Source organism: Mytilus galloprovincialis, chromosome 4, assembly GCF_965363235.1.
Source record: "Mytilus galloprovincialis chromosome 4, xbMytGall1.hap1.1, whole genome shotgun sequence".
In the NCBI taxonomy this organism is placed as follows: domain Eukaryota; kingdom Metazoa; phylum Mollusca; class Bivalvia; order Mytilida; family Mytilidae; genus Mytilus; species Mytilus galloprovincialis.
The window spans coordinates 16,758,726-16,779,722 of NC_134841.1; the positions used below are offsets into that span (position 1 = coordinate 16,758,726).

Genomic DNA, 20,997 nt, shown 5'->3' on the forward strand with positions numbered 1-20,997 from the left:
AAAAAGTGAATTTTTTTTTTACAAAATTTACTTCTCAATAATATCTTATGATCAGAAACAAGCTTTTGTCTAAGTTTGGTAGAAATCCAGGATAGTTTAAGAACATTATAAAAATTTTCAAAAACTTAAACCACAGAGTGAATGTTTTGTTTCTGGCAAAAAAACTAAGTCCATTTATAAGTAAAATACGGAAAAGTGGAAATTTATTTTTACAAAATTTTCTTCTTGATACTATCTTATGATCATAAACAAGCTTCTGTCCAAGTTTGGTACAAATCAAGGATAGTTTATGAAAGTTATTAAAATTTTAAAAACTTTAACCACAGAGTGAATGTAATGTTTCCTCGCAGAAAAACTAAGTCCATTTATAAGTAAAATACGGAAAAAATGGAATTTTATTTTTACAAAATTTACTTCTGGATACTTTCTGATGATCATAAACAAGCTTCTGTCCAAGTTTGGTAGAAATTCAGTATAGTTTAAGAAAGTTATTAAAATTTCAAAAACTTTAACCACAGAGTGAATATTTGTGGACGCCGCCGACGACGACGACGCCGGAATGTAGGATCGCTTAGTCTCGCTTTTTCGACTAAAGTCGAAGGCTCGACAAAAATTAGAAGATGTTGTATGATTGCCAATGAGACAACCCTCCACAAGGGTGATGACTTAGAAATTAACAACTATAGGTCGCCCTTCGGCCTTAGATAAGTTCATATGTAGTTGCTTTGTGTTGGTGAGATTCATTTTGTTTTTTAAATCTGTCTTTCCATTGAAAATAAATTGGGAATGTGTCCAACTGTCCATGGGACATAAATGATGCCCCTGCTTGCATATAACATTATAAAGAGACATAAATTAAGGATGGTAAAATTGACACTACCCAAATTTGTACTTTATCTAAGTTTTGTTGCAACTAGTATTGTGTATTAATTTCATAACATTTGCTTGAGGCAAACTTAAGTTAAAAATTAAAAACCAAATAATCAGCATTTTTTCCATTTGTAAAGGGGTATATCTCAACAATGTTCAGGAAAAGTGAGGCTGCCAAAATTCAAACTTGACCTGTGTATTGTGGTATAAGCATTGTGTATAAGTTTCATCACATTTCATGACCTGTTGCAGTAATCGTTGCACATAAGTTTCGTAACATTTTGGGTGAGAAAGGAAACAAAAATTTCTGAAATTTTTCAATTTGTAAAGGGCATAACTCTAAAATGATAAAAGCTACCCTACCCAAACTCAAACTTGATCTGTGTTTTGTGTTAATAAGCATTGTGAATATAATTCAAAGCATTTTTCAAAGTACATACACCTTATTTTAGATTGGAATTTTGGTATGCTTATTGTCATTTGATAAAGAAGTCCAGTTTTTTTATAGTTTCAAAATGTTACTGATAGATTCCTTCCTGGTTTTCCTACTACATGTTTTATGTCATGCCACCTTGTCATTTTAGAAGGATAGATTACAGTCTTGGTGTTTATGTCTTGTTTCAATTGGATATGGATATAAAACAAAACATAAACTTTAAAAAATTTATTCAACTTGAAAGTTTAATGACCATGATAGTTGTGATGTACATGTATGATGAAAATGTATGCAATGACTTGTTACAACTGTTTTTAAATTTGTAAACTGTCTCATTATCTGTTGTAAAATTATAATGTTAAAACAATGGTAAGTTATAATATATCATTACTCAAAACAAATTCAATTTAAAAGAAATCCTCTGATATTTTTGATAAATCAAACTGTTGGAACAGTACTGAGAATAAGAATTTAAATAACAAAACATTTTTAGTCTACCTTTTTCCTTCCATAACTGGAAAATATTACAAGGAATCACTGATAAACATTTATAAAACTATCACCAGACGTACCTATGATTAATTACCTTAGTAGGAAGTATTTTCTTGTTAGAACTGTTCAAATAATAGACAACTGTTTTACAAATACCCTAATTATACTTTAATCTTAGAATTTTATTATGGATACTTTTCCATTTACACAGAGCAATAAACTTCATTGACAATTTCAATATCTTTCATTAAAGCATTACAGAATTTCTTTGTTATTTCATGTTTTTTTTCTCAATTTCACAGTAAATGGGTAATAAAAAATTTAATTATTGCAACAAATGTGAAATGTTTTGCTAAAATACCAGTAACAAAAAGAACTAAGTTTTTATCAACAATTGTCTCTCATTATCATAATAGTTATCTCCCTTGATTATAGTGACAACCCATGAAGTTATACATTGCAAGTTTATCTTGTAATTCGCCTATGCAGCAATTGATAAATAATTTGTGAAACTCAGTCATAAAGGAGTAGGTTCTATAAGGCCCTAAAATGGCCCTCTTTTTTACCTTAAATTTTAAATTAGAATTTATTGACCAATATCACAATGACTAAATAGGAAATGATCCCTTTTTTTGAAAATTTACGTTCCTGCGTTCTACTGATGATGTCAAAAACAGTATTCATTTCTATTTTCTATGAAAATCAATGAAAATTGGTAAATTTTGCATTGATTATTGGACAGGAAACATAGAGCGCATACGTCGACAAAAAAGATCTTTGAACACATTGTTTATAATGATATTTTGAATGGATAACTTGAATATTAAGTTTACCGATGCCTGCGCTCTATGTTTGCTGGTCCTAAATTTGGTTGAAATCTGGCCAATTTTGTCATATTTCGTCAAACTCTCTTATTTTGACCTACTTTGGATATAAAAATCAACGCTTTAGAATAAAACTTTGACACAAAGAGTTCTAGTTTACTTTCTCACATGTCTTTGAGACAACTTAAAACATATTTTATCTTGTACCATTCAATTTTATAATCGGGGCCAAATATGGCCCTTACCGAACTTACTCCTTTATGATATTACTATAGAAAACACTTCAATATATAATTTAGAGATTGGTTTGAAATGTTTTATGCAGTAGTAAGTGTTTAATAATCCTGTTTCACCTATTCTTTCAATGTAATCAGGACTTGGAATATCAAATTTATTTTCTTTATCTTCTGTAAGTATGAAAGAAAACTTCATTATAAATATTATGATTAAACCGGTAATCTTATTTTTTAACACAAAACATGTCTCACTACTTGGCTGGTCTTTAGACTCCTAATACAAGGGATAGAGAATAATTATGTGATTTGTACAAAACTTTCAAATTATCAAAATAAAAACCTCTAATTAAATGTGCACATCAAGTCTTAACAAGATGCCTGTACTATTGTTAATAGAAGTTTATTGCTCTGGCATCTACCATATCTTAAAAAAATAAACTTGGGCATTAAGCTATTTTACTTATCATTAAAATTGACCGTTTCTAGGTCTGTCTTATATACAAAATAAAATTTCAAAATTAAAAACAAACTGTTAACAAATACTAATAAAACAACTGACCACATGATGTTAATGTACTGTTTAATCATTTGAAAAACTGCTTCATTTAGAAATATCTTTTTTTCTTAGAATAAAAGCAATGTTATTATCCAATTTACTAAAATTCCATTTTTTTGGTTTGTTTATCAAATTGTATCCAAGAATAAGAAATTGAAATAAATTTTAAAATCAAAGTTCTTATAAACTTTTGATGATTGAATCACTAGTTTTGTTTTTCAAAATTTTATTCAAAATTGTAACTCTATATCATACTCTTTGATTTCATACATGCATGTGTCAGTCCCTGAACGAAAACACTAATCATTTGGTAAAAAATAAACCTCATTTCAGAAACCTGAATACATTTTTTATATACATACAATGTATATGAAAAGAATCATTTAATTTATTGTTAAATAATTGTAAATAACTATCTAAAACTTTACTTCCAAATATGATTAAAAACAGAATTAATTTTGCATTAAGCGTTAAAATAATCTTTGATGTACACTATTGAGACTTTGTCCTCTAATTCACATACATAAATTAAAAAAAAAATATCTTACAAAATTCCACTAACAATTTGTTTTTTCATCCTATCTGTGGAGAAATCAAACGTTAATTTATTCTTCAAAAAAAGAAAAGAAATTACTTAATTATTTTTCATAGTTTCTTTCATTTATCTTCTGTTTCAACATTTAACAAAGCTCAAAGTTGACTTCATTATTGTGATGTATGATGCATATCTTATAAATACAAAAAGAACATCAGCAATTAATTTTTCAATAACACTATTACACTTCGTCACATGTACCATAATTGTAGAATGCAATTAAATGCTTTTATTGAATAATTATACTATAAATCAATTCAACATTTAACAAGAATTCTTTGAATTAGGAAAACATTTGAAAAACTGGAATTATGTGATATAGTGATCACTGGTACACCTGCTTACAGCATACTAAGAACAGAAAACGTTCATACTGTCAAAATCATGCTTGTACAGTATATATAATTAGGTTAATGAAAATAGATTTTAATTTAAAAGGAAAAGTGTAGTTAACATGATTTTTTCTAAAATCAAGGGCAAGATTTTTGGTAAAAGCAGTTGATTAAAGTTAATTGTTTACAACCTTTTAGGTAACAGGAACATACTTTAATATGGATGATCTCACAGATTTTTTATTGCAATTTAGCTTGCTGCTAGGGCAAGAGGAACACTATCTTCACTTTAACCTGAGAATGTACTATAAATTTCCAATGCAAATATGTTTGTTTAGTCATCCATGAAATTTGTTTCAAAAATATAATTTGGTATATAAATTTTAAATTTCACATCATAATGAATAAAAGTACTAAATTTCAGGTTGATATGACAAAATTTGTTGTTACTAATTGTCTCAACCACAAACTTGACTATCATACAGAGTAAACTAACGAACAGATTCAAAAAAACATAATGCCTCCTACTAAAGCAGGCAGGACAAAAAAGTTAACAAAACTATAACATAATTAAACATAGCACCTTTGTTGTATAAAATCAACAGAACACAGAGAAATAAACAGGAAAACTAATAACTGATATGTTTGATTGTCAATACATGGTTATAGATAGTGATACAATATATTTATTGCCATTAATAAAAAACATTCTGAGGCAATCAAGATGTCTTAAATCTAGTCACTGTTTCCCTAAGTAGTCGTATACTTGTGTAATATCAGAGCAAACATATGTACATTAACACAAAATAATTAAAATCTTTGTGAAATGATACCCTCATTTTTTTCAATGTCACATGACATCAATCCTAGTTGCATCAGTCCTCAAGGTATCTAGGGATACTTTATTTGTTTACTCAGCATTATATAAACCTTCATACAACGCTTTGCCTCTTGAAAATTGTAAATATCATCAATGTTGCTGCTATATCACATGGAGAAACTTCCCTGACTAGATAGTTCAACTTATTTATTTCTTAACCCTGCAAAAAGAAAGGAATAATATAGAGATTATGATAAGTAATGAAGCTAGATTTCCCCCTGTATGTACCTCTGCTTTGAAACAATGCAATATATATAATAGTATCACAACAGCCGAACAAGAGGCAAACTTGTGATCACTCACCTGGTTAAAAAAATCTACACTTTGATAATAAGGACTTGTTCTTATATTGTAGTTACACAACTGTCTCAGGTTAGAAAGAAGGTTGGTGCCTTCAAACTAGTCCAACCCCGCAACAATCTGTATGTGCCTATCCTAAGTCAGTGATCTGTAATTCAGTGGTTGTTGTTTGTTGCTGTATATATACCATGTTTGTTTTAATCCATTATTTTGTACATAAATCAAGCCATTAGTTTTCTCTTTTGAATTTTATCAATTTGTCATTTCTGAGCCTTTCATTGCTGACTTTGTATGCGGTATGAGTTTTGCTGATTCTGGAAGACCTTATACATAATATTTATACTGACCTCAAATTGTTAATTTCTGTGTCATTGTTCTCTAGTTAACGAGTTGTCTCATTGGAAATCATACCCTATCTTCTAACTTTTATTGAGATGAACCTAATGTAAACCTACCATATTATTTAATCAGTGAGATTTCAGCTTCTTAGATTTGTTGTATTCTAAAGGTGACTGCCTTGCTCTTTTCATTACACTTTGAGTATTGGGACTAGCAATTGCTTCGTTTCTTCCAGAGCTTTCTTTGTTCACACTAGGAATAAACTGTTCTAGATGTTTCTTTTTGTCTGGAGAATTATTATCACTTCTTCCTGCACCAAACAACTGTAATGCTAAATTATTCTTTTTTGAATTGTGACTGGATTTGTTACCAGACTTTTTTGAATGTTTTGATTTTTTAGCTTTGTTAGATCTTGAGGATTTTAATTTAGTCTTGGAATTGGATTGCGGATGACCGAGTGATGTTTCAGTTGTTTTAAATGATTTGCTACTTTGCTCAGAAAATTTGTCAATTTGTTCACTATTTCTTTCACTATTTGGAATGTTTTCAGGTAGATGAAGTTTTCCTAGAAATGCAAAAATCATATTCCTCTTCTTCTTGTCTGTTTGACTTCCAAACAAACCTGAAAAAAACAAATCTTTTATAAACTTGATATACCATTAAAACCTGTAAGTCTTTTATAGGCACTAGTTTAAGTATAAATAATCTTGTTTAATAAACTCACTATAAAGATCTGTCTACATTGATCTATTGTTACTGTTGTACTAATATAAATATCAGATAGTAGCATATCTAACCTTAGATGACACGAGATACAAATATATACAGTACCAGTACAGTTACCTATAGTTGTTAATTTCTGTGTCATTTGGACTCTTGCGAACAGTTGTCACATTGGCAAACATACCACATCTTATTTTCATACACTCAGCTTTTAATAGTCTAATTAATTATTCTCAAGACTCTGGACAGTTAAATTTCAAATTCAAATAATAACTGAGAGCTGATCAATATAATATCACCAAAGAAACATTGACGGTTGTAGTACAAGTTAATAATTTTTCTGATAGTTTGCAAAATTTATGTTATACATGTTATATGGAAAATTTGTGTTATTTCCTTTTAATTTGATTACGCCTGTTTTCATGCTGTCACCATGGTAAATTTAATTATGTAACAAATGAATATCTTATAAATCTTCAACATGATCAAGTACATTAAGCATATATGTATATCTATGTACATGATGTAGTAATATTGAAATACTATTAGGACAGACAATTCGATAGTTTTTTAGAGCAACACGTTAGAAGAAATGCAAATTTCTTATTTGTATAATTTAAAATATTTATAGAACTAAACAAGAATGTGTCCCAAGTACACGGATGCCCCACTCGCATTATCATTTTCTATGTTCAATGGACCGTGAAATTGGGGAAAAAACTCTAATTTGGCATTAAAATTAAAAATATCATATCATAGGGAACATGTTAATTTATTTTTTAATAAGTTTCAAGTGGATTGGACTTCAACTTCATCAAAAACTACCTTGACTAAAAACTTTAATCTGAAGGAGGACGAACGGACGGAAGAACAGACGGATGAACAGACAGACAAACGAACGAACGGACCCACAGACCAGAAAAACATAATGCCCCTCTACTATCGCAGGTGGGGCATAAAAATATACTCTGCCTCCAAAAATGGTTATCTGTACCAGTAAATCAAATTTACTTGTACAAGTATTACCCCTGACTGACCTTCAGCAATAACATTGTTAATTACCTGGATATGTCTCCTTTGCATCAGGTTTTAACCTTATCCTGACTTTCCAGTACCCTGTACTTGTGTCCTTATATGGTTCAATAGTCATGTGACTCTCTACCTCATCAAGAAATTTACATATCCTGTCTCTGCTCTCTTCATTAGAAAATTCACTTGTAAATGTATTCTCAGCTTTTGTACTAAGCGCTACCTTGTCAATGTTTGAATTTTCATCAGCAAATGTACACAACTCAATATGTTCTTTACTTTCATACAAATCTGGTACTGGATCAAAATAAGTAAACTCATTCTCTGGAATTGATTTGTCTATTTTTGATTGATCAACTTCTTCATATTTTAAAGTCTCATTATTTTGCTGATCAGTGGAGACATCAGCATCTTCATTTCCTGCCATTGTTTGTTCATTTTCTGTTTCATCTGTGATCACTTCAGCCAGGGAAGCTAACAAATCCAAAGGATGATCTCCCAACTCAGACAATTTTTTAACTTTGGCATGATTCATATCAATTTCACCCGATTTCTTAAATACAGGCGAGTTCGACGATGATGTTTTTTTGAGTTTTGAAATAGGAGAATTCTGACAAGATCCACTTTTGGGTTTTGTTGGGCTTAATGTTTGAGCTCTTTTCTCCCTTTCTTCAGACTGGTCACTTTGACAATTTTTGTCCTCTATATGAGCAGAGAACAAGTTTTGTAATGTACTGTGTCCAACATTTTCCCTCAATTCAAATTTCTGAATGGGATCAATATTTTGAGCTTCTGATGAATGCATGGTACGGATAGTTGATACTGTTTTATCAATAGTAGTGTCAGAGTATTTTTGAGTCTCCTCAATATCACCTATTGAATTACTCACTTTCTGCCATTCCGAATTATCTCCCCTTGATAAAATCTGACCTTGCTTTGAGGCTGATAGATTGATTGGCATTTCTGTCTCATTTCTAAGTTGCAAACTTAACTCTGTTTCTGAGCTAGAAATATGTGAATTTTCTCTGTATGTTGTGTCAGTTTGATTTGTAGGAACAACATCGGGTGAATTAGTTTTTTCAAAATCTTCAAACTGTTGGTATAATCTACTGAGAGGTGAAGTGCTGCCTGTTAATGGATGCTCGTCACTATTATCCATCATTTCTACAACAACGTTACCCTGTGATGATGGTGTTTCAAACATATTACTTATACTCCCATCCAAATCTATGCCAGATAAAATACGAGATTCTGTTCTTGGAGTTATCCCTACGTTTTCTATCTCAACATTTGATCTTCCTTGACGTTTAGGGCTTAATTGAAAATGGTTTACAAGACTGTCTACAGCATCCTGAGTCTCATCAGAATCACATATTTCAGGAGTTGCAATGCTGGTTGTATTAGTTGAAATTATTTCAGAATTTTCTAGTTCTGGAGTTGCAATAATGGTTGTATTAGTTGAAATTATTTCAGAATCTTCTAGTTCTATTTCTTTCTTTCGCCTCCTGCTTGAAGCCTTAGATTTTGATTTTTTATTATTAGGGGTTTTCTTTGTTGCAACTGTCAACATGACACGATCATCTTTCACAGTTATTTTGATATTTTCAGTGTCAGACTTTTTGTTTTGGCCTTTTTTCAAACTTCCATCAAAACTATATGGCTTTTCTGCTGGTTTCACTCTAAAAGTTGGAGTTTTTCCTGGTACATACTTAGCATCTTTTATATTTTTCTTCTTTGAATCCAATTTAGTTTCAGGAATTGTTTCCTCTTGCAAATAATTGTTCTTTGTTAAGAAATTAATTGCACTTTTTTTATCTTCAAAAACATATGTTTCTTCATCTTTGTTTGTCTTGTTGGTCTTTGGAGTTTTACTCGATTTACTTTTTTTCTCCCTAAATAAGTTATGATCAGACAAAGAATCTTCCATAGGTTTTTCAAAAACAAATGCAGACTCATTCAGCTTTTCAGGGGTTTCATAACCAACAACTTGTTTGGTTGACAGTTCAAATGATTTTAGCGTTGGTTTTTGTTTAGATTTACTTAAATTTGGAGTTTTAGATCGAACTGAACTTGTTTTCATACTCGTTTTCTTCATCACTACCTCAAATGTTTTAGGATCCATTGTATATACATCATTGTCAGATTGGTGATCATCCCTACCAAAGATATTTGTCACAAAATCTTCACTGAAATTTACTGTAGCAAAGCAAGTATATAATTCTGAATTGAAACCAGGGGAGCATTTTCCCATACAACATACACATCTTAAGGTAGCAATGTCAATCCACATGGTGTTTGCAACACTGTAATCTGGTGTATTTAAATAACTGTTCAGTATACTTGGTGCAAGGCGAGGTCGTTGGCGTAGAGCACCAAGACGAGCTTGAAGTACCTGTAACTTTATCACCTGATTTTGACATAGTTCTTTAAAAGAGACATAAATTCTATTATCCATTTTAAATGCTACAAATCTAAAACCTCCTACTTTAATAAATCCAACAGAAAAACATTTTGACTCACTTTCTCCGATCTTGGTTTCTTTATTTAGTTTTACATACTCCTCTGGTTCTTTGCTATAAAGAATTATTCCTCCACAATTTCCACAGCGCACATGTCTTTGTAATACCTTCTTATAATAGTTACCATTAGCAATCTCTTTTATTTTGTTGTCAAATCCTGGTTTGTCTCCTTCATACATGACAATGAACTGAGCCATCTGACGAAGTGTGTTTAATGATACAGCCACCGAGTACCGACATGTTGGACCAATACAATTCCGTTGCTGCAGATAACCAATTTCCTGTGTTGTCAAAGTGCACTGTTCAACATCTTCCTTTCTCTTAAGAAAACCTATCAAGTCAGACTCATACTGAGGCATCATTTTTTCGATGATCTCACCTACGGCAATGTATCCTTTTTTCTGATTGTGAAATATTCCAGCAAACTCTCTGTTACCAATGACAACAATAGCAATTTGTGGAAGGAAATATAACTGACCTCTACACAACCAAATTTGTTCTACTGCAACAAGTTTATCAATAAAGTCACATTTACAATGTGGAGGATAACTTGAAAAATCAGGTTCACTACTTGTAATACAAGCATTAACTTGACCTATTGCATGCTCTGGTACTTTTTCTGACTTGTCTAAGTCTGGTTGAATGAGTTGTGATATTGTACTCAGATTGATCTGTTCTGTCAGATTTGGAGCGGTATATTGTTGTTGTTGTTGTGGTTCACTTTCAATGTATTGTGGTAAATCTATCAATGTCTCTCTCTGTTGAGTGCTGTCAACGACTACTGACACAGATACATCAGATATAAGATTTGTAAACTCCTCTACTTCACGATCGTTCAAAGAGTTTAATGAATCTAACACATCACTATCCTGTTTATGTGGATGTAACATAGCATTTGATTGACAGGGTGTGATTTGTTGTAAGTAATTGTGTCCAGACTGTTGTAAGCTGAGTGGATCCATTTGAGATGTTGTTGGTGATTCTGTCGTAGAATCTGGCAAATTACAAGTCTGGTTCACCATAGAGGAGGTAGTTTTAGTTGGATTAAAAAATGTTGTAGTGGGAAGAAGGTGTGTCAGATCCATTCTTTTATATTTCTATAGCCACCTGCAATTTAAACTATTATTTTTAGAGGGGCATTAACTAAGAGATGATTTATACAAAAAATATATATGTATTTGTTTTTGTTAAATCAATATATATAACGAAAGTGAAATAATGGAAATAAATATTAGCTTTTAGCAGATAGTATGGTTCAATTTTGTCAAAAAAAAGCTAAGAAATATTGCTGATGAATTATTCACTTGCAAGTGAATAATTCACCGCCTTCATTGAATCTGTATTCATGTGATCCTCCCAAAAAAAAATCTTCTTAATAAAGGTGAAAAGGATGATAAACATACTTTTTTTTACCTACAATTTGAAATCAAACAGACCTAGAAAATTCCATTTTCGTATTTCCATCTTTTGACTACAGATCATATAATTTTTGGACAGGTTATATTACATACTTTTTGGTAGGAAATTCAGGTATTCAGTCATGCAAGAGTCATCAAAAGAAGTTGAATCTAATATATAATCAGTGCAATTTTGGTGGGCAAGTTTACTTTTTTCCAATGAATTTGTCATGTACATGTATATAAAACATAAAACAGTAAAATTTTCCCCAAAATTAAATGATTGAAAACTTTATTTTACTTCTTTACCTCACTCTTACTTGAATTGACTGAGTACCAGGATGTTCTACTACAGAGTACATGTACATGATATAGGTAACCTGTTTAAAAAATTATAAATTCCAGAGTAAAAGTTCGGTCATATGACAAAAAGTAAATGGTTGCTATCAAATATATTTGTGTTAATATTAGGTGATATGGCTGTAGACATTTTGATGGATTATCATTGATAATTACATAGTGTCTCAACAAAAATACACACAAAATAAGCTGATAAATATAATATCATATCCATGCAGAGTTATTTTTTTTTTTTTTTGGGGGGGGGGGGGGGGATTTTGTAATTTGGATATACATTTTACTATGTTATAAACCAACATGGCCACCAAGGCTAAAACTAGAAAAAAAGGTGTAAAATGGAAATATTAATTTTTATTTTGGAAACAATTAAAGATACAAAGATCTGTCAGAACAGAGATGTACAGAATGTCAATCTTAACTAAATTCTCACATGACTGCTTATATGATGCATGTTAGAAATACTGCCCTAAATTTGTGATTTTTTTTCCAATTTTCCAAGAACTTATAATATTGTTTGAAAAAGGTAATTTAACTTGAGAAACTACTTCACAAACTGCTTTATAGGGTATCCTTCATTGAATAAACTGAAACTCACTGCAACTACCAGTATATGTAAAAATGTTTCAGGCTCAAAACAAGCCATATAATACATATCAGAAGTTTATGATAAAAGAAGAGGAATCAAGGAACTTATATTGAGCACACTCAATGAGTAAAGTTTAATTTAATATATAAATAAAGAAAAAGAGATGTGTGGCAATGTGGCATACATGTACATCAAAAAGTCATCCAATTCAATGGACCAACAGTAATTGCATACTAAATTTTGTTGATTTTTCCAAAATTACTGGAAATAGCTTACACAAATCTTGCTTCATAGAGTCTTGTCTTTTTTTTATTATTAAACATACATTGTTAACTGAAATTGTTTGCACCTGTCCTAAGTCAGGAATCTGATGTTCAGTAGTTTTGGTTTGTTGATGTGGTGTATAAGTGTTTCTCATTTCTTATTTTTTATATAAATTAGACTGTTGGTTTTCCCGTTTGAATGGTTTTACACAAGTAATTTTTTTGGACTTTCATAGTTTGCTGTTCGGTGTGAGCCAAGGCTCTGTGTTGAAGACTGTACTTTGATATATAATGTTTCCTTAATAAATTGAAACATGGATGGAGAGTTGTCTCATTGGCTCTCATAGCACATCTTCTTATATCTATTGTGTACAACTAGAAGTGTTCAAAAAGAAAAAAATAAGAAGTGATATTTTTAAGATATATCTACCATTTTTACTAAATGACATACCTCTAGGTAAGTAAAATTTATCAGAGTCTGATGTTCACAATCTTTTCGTAATCTGAATTCTGTCACATAATCCATCACTAAAAAATATTAAAAATATAAACAAATTATGCTATTTTCCTATCTTAATCATAAAAAACTTACATTACCAGTAGTAGCTTCTTTGTAATTTTGACATTAATCATATATCAATAGATTAGAAAGATCATATCATAGGGAACATATGTGTACTAAGTCTCAGGTTGATTGGACTTTGACAACCTTGACCACAAAAAGTTAAACCTGAAGCCAGCATTATCATTTTCCATGTTCAGCAGTGAACCTTGAAATTTTTGTTAAAACTCTAATTTGGCATTAAAATTAGAAAGATCATGACATAGGAAACAAGTGTACTTAAGTTTCATCGTAGATTGGACTTTAACTTCTTCAAAAACTAACTTGACCAAAATTGGCAAAAACTTAAACCTGAAGCAGGACAGATGAACAAATGAACTAACAGATGCACAGAACAAAACCCAAATTGCCCTTAAGCGTGGTGTAAAAATAACTCGTTTACAATGGACAGATAATTGCTGATAATTAATTATTTTATTTACTATATTACATGGTTGATACCACTGCTAATGGTCTGTTAGTCACAGAGAGTATCACCAGTTTAGTAGCCAGTGCTTCAGTTGAAATTAGTAAAGTCAAAGTTGTATGGACCAAGCAAAAGTATCTAACTTTATAGTCCAAATAAATATGAAGTCTTGGAAGGCTATTTTAAATTTTTGCTTTGACACCTTCCTGCCATGATGTAAAGCGTTAAAGAAAAAAATAAATAGCCTTTCACGAGGCATAATTATTTGGACTATAGTCAGTAGTGACAGTATCCTTGTGTGATGTGTTTTTGTACTAATAGTAATAACAATTTTCGCAGCTTATGATATTCACTGTTGAGTTTTATTTAGGTGTGTACTCAAATTTTAAAAGCATGTTCTGTCGAATGTTTTTAGGTATTTAGATTTTTTAGTCAAGGCTTACTACGATTTTTTACTGTTTCCGATTATTTTGCGATTTACGTATGTCAAAATACGGCGTCATATGTTTTCGTATGAAGTAATCAAAGAGCAGATTGCTCTGAGGGATTCGATTGCCATTCTTTTCATTGACACGTGTATACATGTAGCTAGTTAATATTATTTTCAAAACTAATTCAACTGCACATGTAAAATGTAATTTACGTAATCTGAATAGTTACAAAATAGCCAATCCCGGTTAAAAGTGTATTAACATTGTACTTAGGCCTATTGTGTTTTAATTTTGTACTATCAATTCAAAGTTTATTTCCACAGCAGTCACTGAGACTCGGAGTGAGAGAAGTATTTCACTTCGTATCTAATCACCTATTTTCCTACGTTAATTCTAGGAGGAACCCCATTCCTAACTCTTTAAATATTTAATTTCCTTTGGGTCAGTGATCATGACTCCTTTCTGTATACACATTCCTCGGTTTAAATTGCGATCCTTTTTAATATAATACGACGTTTATCGACAGAACGAGTTAATTTTTCTCAACGTGTTGTTGTTTTGATTCAGAATTCACGGAAGTGACTTCCCGAAGGCAGACAACTAGAAACGATAATATGGAAGACTCCATTTCGCCTGAAGGGGTGTTGGTAAACCTTTACGATGTGGGCTACATTTATTTTAATTTAAATGATGCATATGATTTAAAATTATGCAACAACAATAACCCTCAAAAGCAGACATACATAGAAAGGATCGCATGAGTTATAAATTAATCAATTGAGTGGGGAATCCAAAGCAACCATTTAACCTAGTACCCCTTGAAGTCAAGAAAACTATATGCATGGACATTATTACCTAGACAAACCCTGTAGTAAAAACGTATATTAAACCTAAATGGTTCTCTATTTTTTATGGAAGTACAATATCAAATATCAGTTTAATAATGGTGACATATAAGTTTAACTCCACTTCAGTTCTTATTTGACAGAAATAGATTATCGGAATTCAGAGAACTGTTGCATTTTTATCACAACTGGGGAATCCCCTCTGACGTGTTTCTAAATTTATAAAAACACTAAATATAAATACTGCTTGATTCTGATTTTCCGTGTTGTTAAAAACCAGGGATCTCCATGGCCTGTTTAACGATGGAGCCCCGCCATCGTTCAAATGTCTTGCGCCATCGTCAAATGACTCGCGCCATCGTTAAATTGTCTTGCGCCATCGTTAAATTGTCTTCCGCCATCGTTCAAAACTTCATCGTTTTTTGTAGCCCGACGCCATTTTTTTATCAATTATAATCAAATGCATGTAATTGCATAACCCTTAGGCTTTTTATGTTATAATCCAATACAGTTCTAACGCCTGAGGGATATCCGGATTAAGATCGCTAATTACTTGTACCTGAGCTTGTACAGGTAGATCAACAAACCAGACAGGAGAATACTATCTGAGGATACACGATCCATTGTCAAAGTAATCAACTAAGTTTCAGCAAATGATTATGATCATTTAGATTAAATAAATAAATTAATAAATTAATCCAGTTACAAAGAAAACAGTTTAACAAGTCGAACACGTGCTTTATTTTGACTTACGCAATCAGCATCCCCCTTTTTTAAGAAGTACAAAATAAGACGCAAAACAGTAAATATTATTACATCGCAAATAACTCGAGTACTGCTGTAACGATAATTTAGAATTACTTTAACAGTTTAAAAGTAAAAACTTAAATATTTCCTGTAAAGAAATATCGTATCTAAATTCCGAATTCATTTCGTATATTACAATCAAATTGATACATCCGCGTTTCCGGTTTCTATTCAGACTCGAAAGATGCATGTTGCACAGCATCAATTTTTCCAGATAAAGTCATTAAAAACCTTTTCATTTGTAAACGTTTGCTTTACAAATCTCTTTAACCTTTTACATAACCCGTACGAATTGTTTTGTTGTTGCTGCAAATCAGCCATACCGGTAATGGGCTCTGAATTTGACAGTGTCCACGAAAAATAAGCTCCACATCAGATGATTTTTAACCCCCATAACAATTACCAAAAATAAAAGAAATCTGCTTGGGGACCTTCATGACAGCTTTTGGTCATTCTCGACTAAGGGGGGACCATGAAGACTTGGCATTTGAATGGTTAAAAACGGCAATAAATGAAAATATTGATACTTCTAATTCTATAATGAAAATTCAAATAAATATAATTTAAATAAGCAATGAATTAGCATGTTCACCATCTTTGTATGGAGGGATAAAATACTTCCGATCGCGCTACACTGTACAGCGTAGACAAGGTTTGTAATGGTGAAAGTTCCTCCATGGTTCAATTTTCATCCATGGAGATCCCTGAAAAACACGCATATAAGTCAAGGGAAATATCAAACATGAAGATTATGAAAAGAACATTATAGGAAAGTTGTTTAAGTTCAATCCCTTTGTTTATTTTTACCTTTTAAACCAAGACAATCATAAGAATCTGAGATGGTCCTCAATGTTTAGAATAAAACGGTTGACGTGAAGGCATTGTCCTGAGCCACTGGTATAAGTCTACAGATTGCTTGAAAGCAATCATATCCCAAAAACTGGATCAGTATATATACGAACAGGAAATGAATACAAAATCCGGAAATGGGTATTTTCTAAAGTCATGGTTCTGGTAATTGCTTGAATCATAAAAAAAATTATTTAATTTTTTTCAGAACCAAAATTAACTTGTAAATAGTTTTTGGTTGAGTTTCATGTGCTGAAATTGTAACATTGTGATATTTTTCAGATTGGCACTTGGTGTTTACAAAAGACATTATTTTTTGGAATTTACAATGCAATTTTCAAAATTTATGATTAAATGTAAATACATGTAGCTAAGACAGTTTTCATCTTTATGTATTAATGATGTTTATAAAGAATTGTCAATAAAATATTGAATGAATGGAGTTTGAACAACCATTTTATATAAGAACCCCATTAATTTTAACTCGCTGGTTTGCAGGGATGGGGTAATTGAAAATGTAATGGTAATTAAGTGTAATGCATTACAATTTTCCATGTAACCGCTAGCTTTATGCCGAAAATCGCCAACCAGTAATGTGTAAATTGGGTAAAAACATATCTGACTGTCAAAAACAACAATGGCTGCCATCATTGGTACAACTGGAAATGTAAATAAAACCGGATCAGATTCTGGGAACGGATGAGGATAATTCCGGGTTTGCCGATTAAATACAAAAAATGAATAAAAATCCAAGCAGATCACAAAATTCAGCTATGAAATATAAACACTAGAATTGAAAACCAAAAGATATATGAAAAAGAAAGAAGAAACAGGAAATAATATTTTATACAGAAACTCTAAATTATGTTTAATTCACCAACATTGTCAAAATCCAATAAAATGGGACATTACTCTTCACTGAAATGCATTCAAGCAATTGTGCACAACTTTCATAACAATATACCCTCTTGTTACATCATTTTGTTTTTGTGCATTTTGGGGAGGAGTAGGGCACAGCAAAGTCATATGTTTGTTGTTTTTTGTCGGATAATATACAATTAGATGTAAAAAAAAAATTGGTCTGGTAAAGCTAGGATGCTTACCAGACCGAATGTCCTGTAAAAATAAAATTCATTCGTGTAGTCTGCATTTGGTTTCCCATGCAATTTTCCATTTGGTTTCCCATATCGCCAATTTATCTAGATCTTTTAGTAGGTTGTTGGAATCTTTGTTGTTTGATATTGTAAGGTAGGCTATATGGTGTCATCAACAAATAGAGTGATAGTAGATTTAATTCCATCAGGAATGTTGTTGATGTAAAACAGAAATAGCGAAGGCCCAAGGACTGAGCCTTGAGGTACCCCAGATTCTACATCAATATGTGATGAGCTCTCTCCATCCACTACTTACTGCTTGTGTCCGATGTGATTGGAAGCAATTCTAGTGATGCATATTTTTTTACATTAAATAAAAATGGCTTAACAGTTCAGTTTTATCACATTTGTTCTACCGTCTTTCAATGCGACTTTGAATGTGTTTTAAAGAATCTGGGTCTGTTACCTGTTTTAAATATGTCAAGTTGAAGTGTTGTTGTTGTTTTCGAATATAGAAACCGAAAACCCCGTCACAATATAGGCTTGTGCAATCAAAATCCATGAAATATGGATGCTACGAAAATTATGATATACAAGACCATATGACACAATGATGCATTTACATGTAAATGATGTACAGTATGATGATGATTCTGATTCTGATGAATCTGTATACAAACTGTCAATAATTTGTATGGGGTGCCGTCATGACGTCTTGTGTAAATAGGTTATTGAACATTTTTCTATTAGTTATTTAGTTTAAAGAAATCACTTATACAGCATACATTTTGTTAATTATACGGACTTTGGCCGTTACGGCGTTAAGTCTTTAGTTTAGGAATAGGATGCTGATGCAGCAGATATAGAAAAGACATATCTCCATCCCCCTTTTTTCCTTTCTGAGTGAAATATTCAATTTGTGATAACGTTAATCTTTTTTAGTACTGTGCATACATTTTATAAGCTTTCAAATTGATGCTGTGTACAGTCAAACCATTTTAAAAACATGCTTGTTTACAAAATTTCCCTCCATAATGGCTATGAATAACAGAAAGAGTTGATCGGAATCTAGACAACTCGTCCCAATGGAAAATCGCCCAACATCAAATCGTCCCACTTTTCATCAACTCGACTGCACACTGGTTTACAAACTCGTCCCATTTATGCAATTCCGTTAGATTTACTCGTGCCAACTCGCCTTAAAATTGGTAACATCCCAATGATGATATATAATAAAGGTCTGTCAACTCGCCTGACTTGAATGAATACTTATCTACACAGAATACAAAATAATCACTAGTGACATTAATAAACATGTTAAAATAGAAAATTTGAGATTTAATGATGATTGAAATTAAGTGATGTTTCACTTCTTAGAATATAGTTGTAGACACGTTTATTTATTATGAAATTAAGCCCTAGCAATGACAAAAAAAATATTGATTCCATGCAGATTGTCCCCATTCCTTACATGTTTTTTTAATCTCGAAATTTCAACTTTTAAAATCTCAAAAATTTCTACTTAAAAGTTAAAATTATGAATTTTGAATTCTAGAACTTTCTACTTTTTCCAAGTATTTAAATTTACAATTTGGAGTTTAGTATGGTGTTCATTATCACTGAACCAGTATATATTTGTTTAGGGGCCAGCTGAAGGACGCCTCCGGGTGCGAGAATTTCTCGTTGCATTGAAGACCTGTTGGTGACCTTCTGCTGTTGTCTGCTCTATGGTCGGGCTGTTGTCTCTTTGGTGAACTTGGTAGATATCCTTTGGACATTGATATTAAAATAAAAATAGTGTCATATTGGTGTAAGTTATTATCCGCTAAAGAGACTAAGCTATCTTCTATCGCATATAGACTATTAAAAACACTATTTACTGTGAATAATGTATGTACATTTTTTGTGAGTAAAGTTAAAAATATTTTGGATGAATGTGGTTTTTCAAATATTTGGATTTCTCAATGTTTTGGTAATGATATATGGTTAAAAAATGCACTTAAGTTGCGATTACAAGACCATTATAAACAGTTGTGGAATACGCAATTACAAGAGTCTACAAAAGCAGTAAATTATAAAATTTTTAAGTTAGAATTGAAGTTTGAAAAATATTTTGATATCTTGGATATGCACGAAAGTATTATTTTATGTAGATATAGAACCACAAACCACAGACTCCCAATAGAGACAGGGAGGTGGAATAATGTTAATAGAAATGATAGAAAATGTCATCTTTGTAATATTGGTAGTATTGGGGACGAATTACATTATCTGCTAGAATGTCCATTTTTTAACGACAGCAGAAAATTATACCTTGATAAATATTATTTGGCTCGTGTTAATACACTAAAATTTGGAAAACTGATGAGCAAAGTAAACAAAAAGTCAGAGTTAAAAAGATTATGTAAGCTTATAAAGTGTATAAATAAACATGTGGGTCCTCCTGGCTAAAATGTATATTATTTTGAAACCACTGTATTTTATATATGTTTTGTAAATAGATGCACATTCATGTACATATTTTGCACTCTCTCTGTACCTATGTATCTGCAATGGTTATGAGAATAAAGATGATGATGGCACATTCCCCATTTCCATTCTCAATTTTAAACCGTTTGATGTTAGCATACAAACACAGTTACTAAAATATAAGAAGGAGGACTGGAGACATGGATGCAAGTTATTAAAGCGTCATCCACGCATTTTGGCAATTTATATTCAGAAATTGGTTTTGTTCTTAAATTATGATATGGATAAGCATTTAAAATTGAAAGGTTTAATTCGAGAATAACATGCATGTTGACAGAATAAAATGTTGTTTTCTCATATTCCATGTTTTAGTTTCCTCGACACTGTCATAGAATCATTTAGCATGCCATGTTTTAAATTATGGTTGGTGTTGAAGGCCTGTTTGGTTTCCAAAAAGCAAGTCACTGACTTTGCCTCGTTTAAACAATGGTGAAATCGAGTGGCAAATATGTCATGCATCTTCAGGACGACTCATGAGCTGCTCTGTTTTCTTATTTTGGAATTTTGAAATGTTGATTCTTTTTCAAGGAACATTGATAAATTCTATAAGTTGGCATTCGTATGACACAACTATTAACCCTTGTCTTTATAATTAGACTGTTGAATAAAAGTATGGTTAAGTATAGGTGTTTCAGAATAACAGGGTTGTCTTGTTACACATATCTTAAGTCCAGAGT

The 20,997-nt window shown here is 31.5% G+C and overlaps 1 protein-coding gene across 3 annotated transcripts; it reads right to left on the bottom strand.

Annotated features, from left to right (window-relative positions):
- Positions 1–1,519: 1,519 nt before the first annotated feature.
- Positions 1,520–18,853, bottom strand: LOC143071495 (uncharacterized). 3 transcript variants are annotated; one of them, XM_076245832.1, is made up of 6 exons: positions 18,746–18,842; positions 13,189–13,265; positions 11,838–11,908; positions 7,646–11,238; positions 5,977–6,482; positions 1,520–5,381 (listed from the first exon to the last, which is right to left on the bottom strand). In XM_076245832.1, exons 4-5 carry the CDS (start codon positions 11,214–11,216, stop codon positions 5,989–5,991), a joined length of 4,065 nt encoding a protein of 1,354 aa, XP_076101947.1. In that variant the 5' UTR covers positions 11,217–11,238; positions 11,838–11,908; positions 13,189–13,265; positions 18,746–18,842; the 3' UTR covers positions 1,520–5,381; positions 5,977–5,988. The 3 variants fall into 3 exon arrangements, with proteins under 3 accessions (XP_076101947.1, XP_076101946.1, XP_076101945.1); XM_076245831.1 differs by lacking the exon at positions 11,838–11,908 and having other exon boundaries at positions 18,778–18,853; XM_076245830.1 differs by lacking the exon at positions 11,838–11,908.
- Between the last annotated feature and the right edge of the window lie 2,144 nt (positions 18,854–20,997).

What these genes read in the sequence shown, in the direction of transcription:
- LOC143071495 (XM_076245831.1), bottom strand. Translation starts at nt 11,216, where the DNA reads ATGGATCTGACACACCTTCTTCCCACTACAACATTTTTTAATCCAACT. An exon ending in TGCAAAGGAGACATATCCAG is followed by an intron (nt 6,483 to 7,645) that starts GTAATTAACAAT and finishes TGTTTTTTTCAG; the next exon opens with GTTTGTTTGGAAGTCAAACA.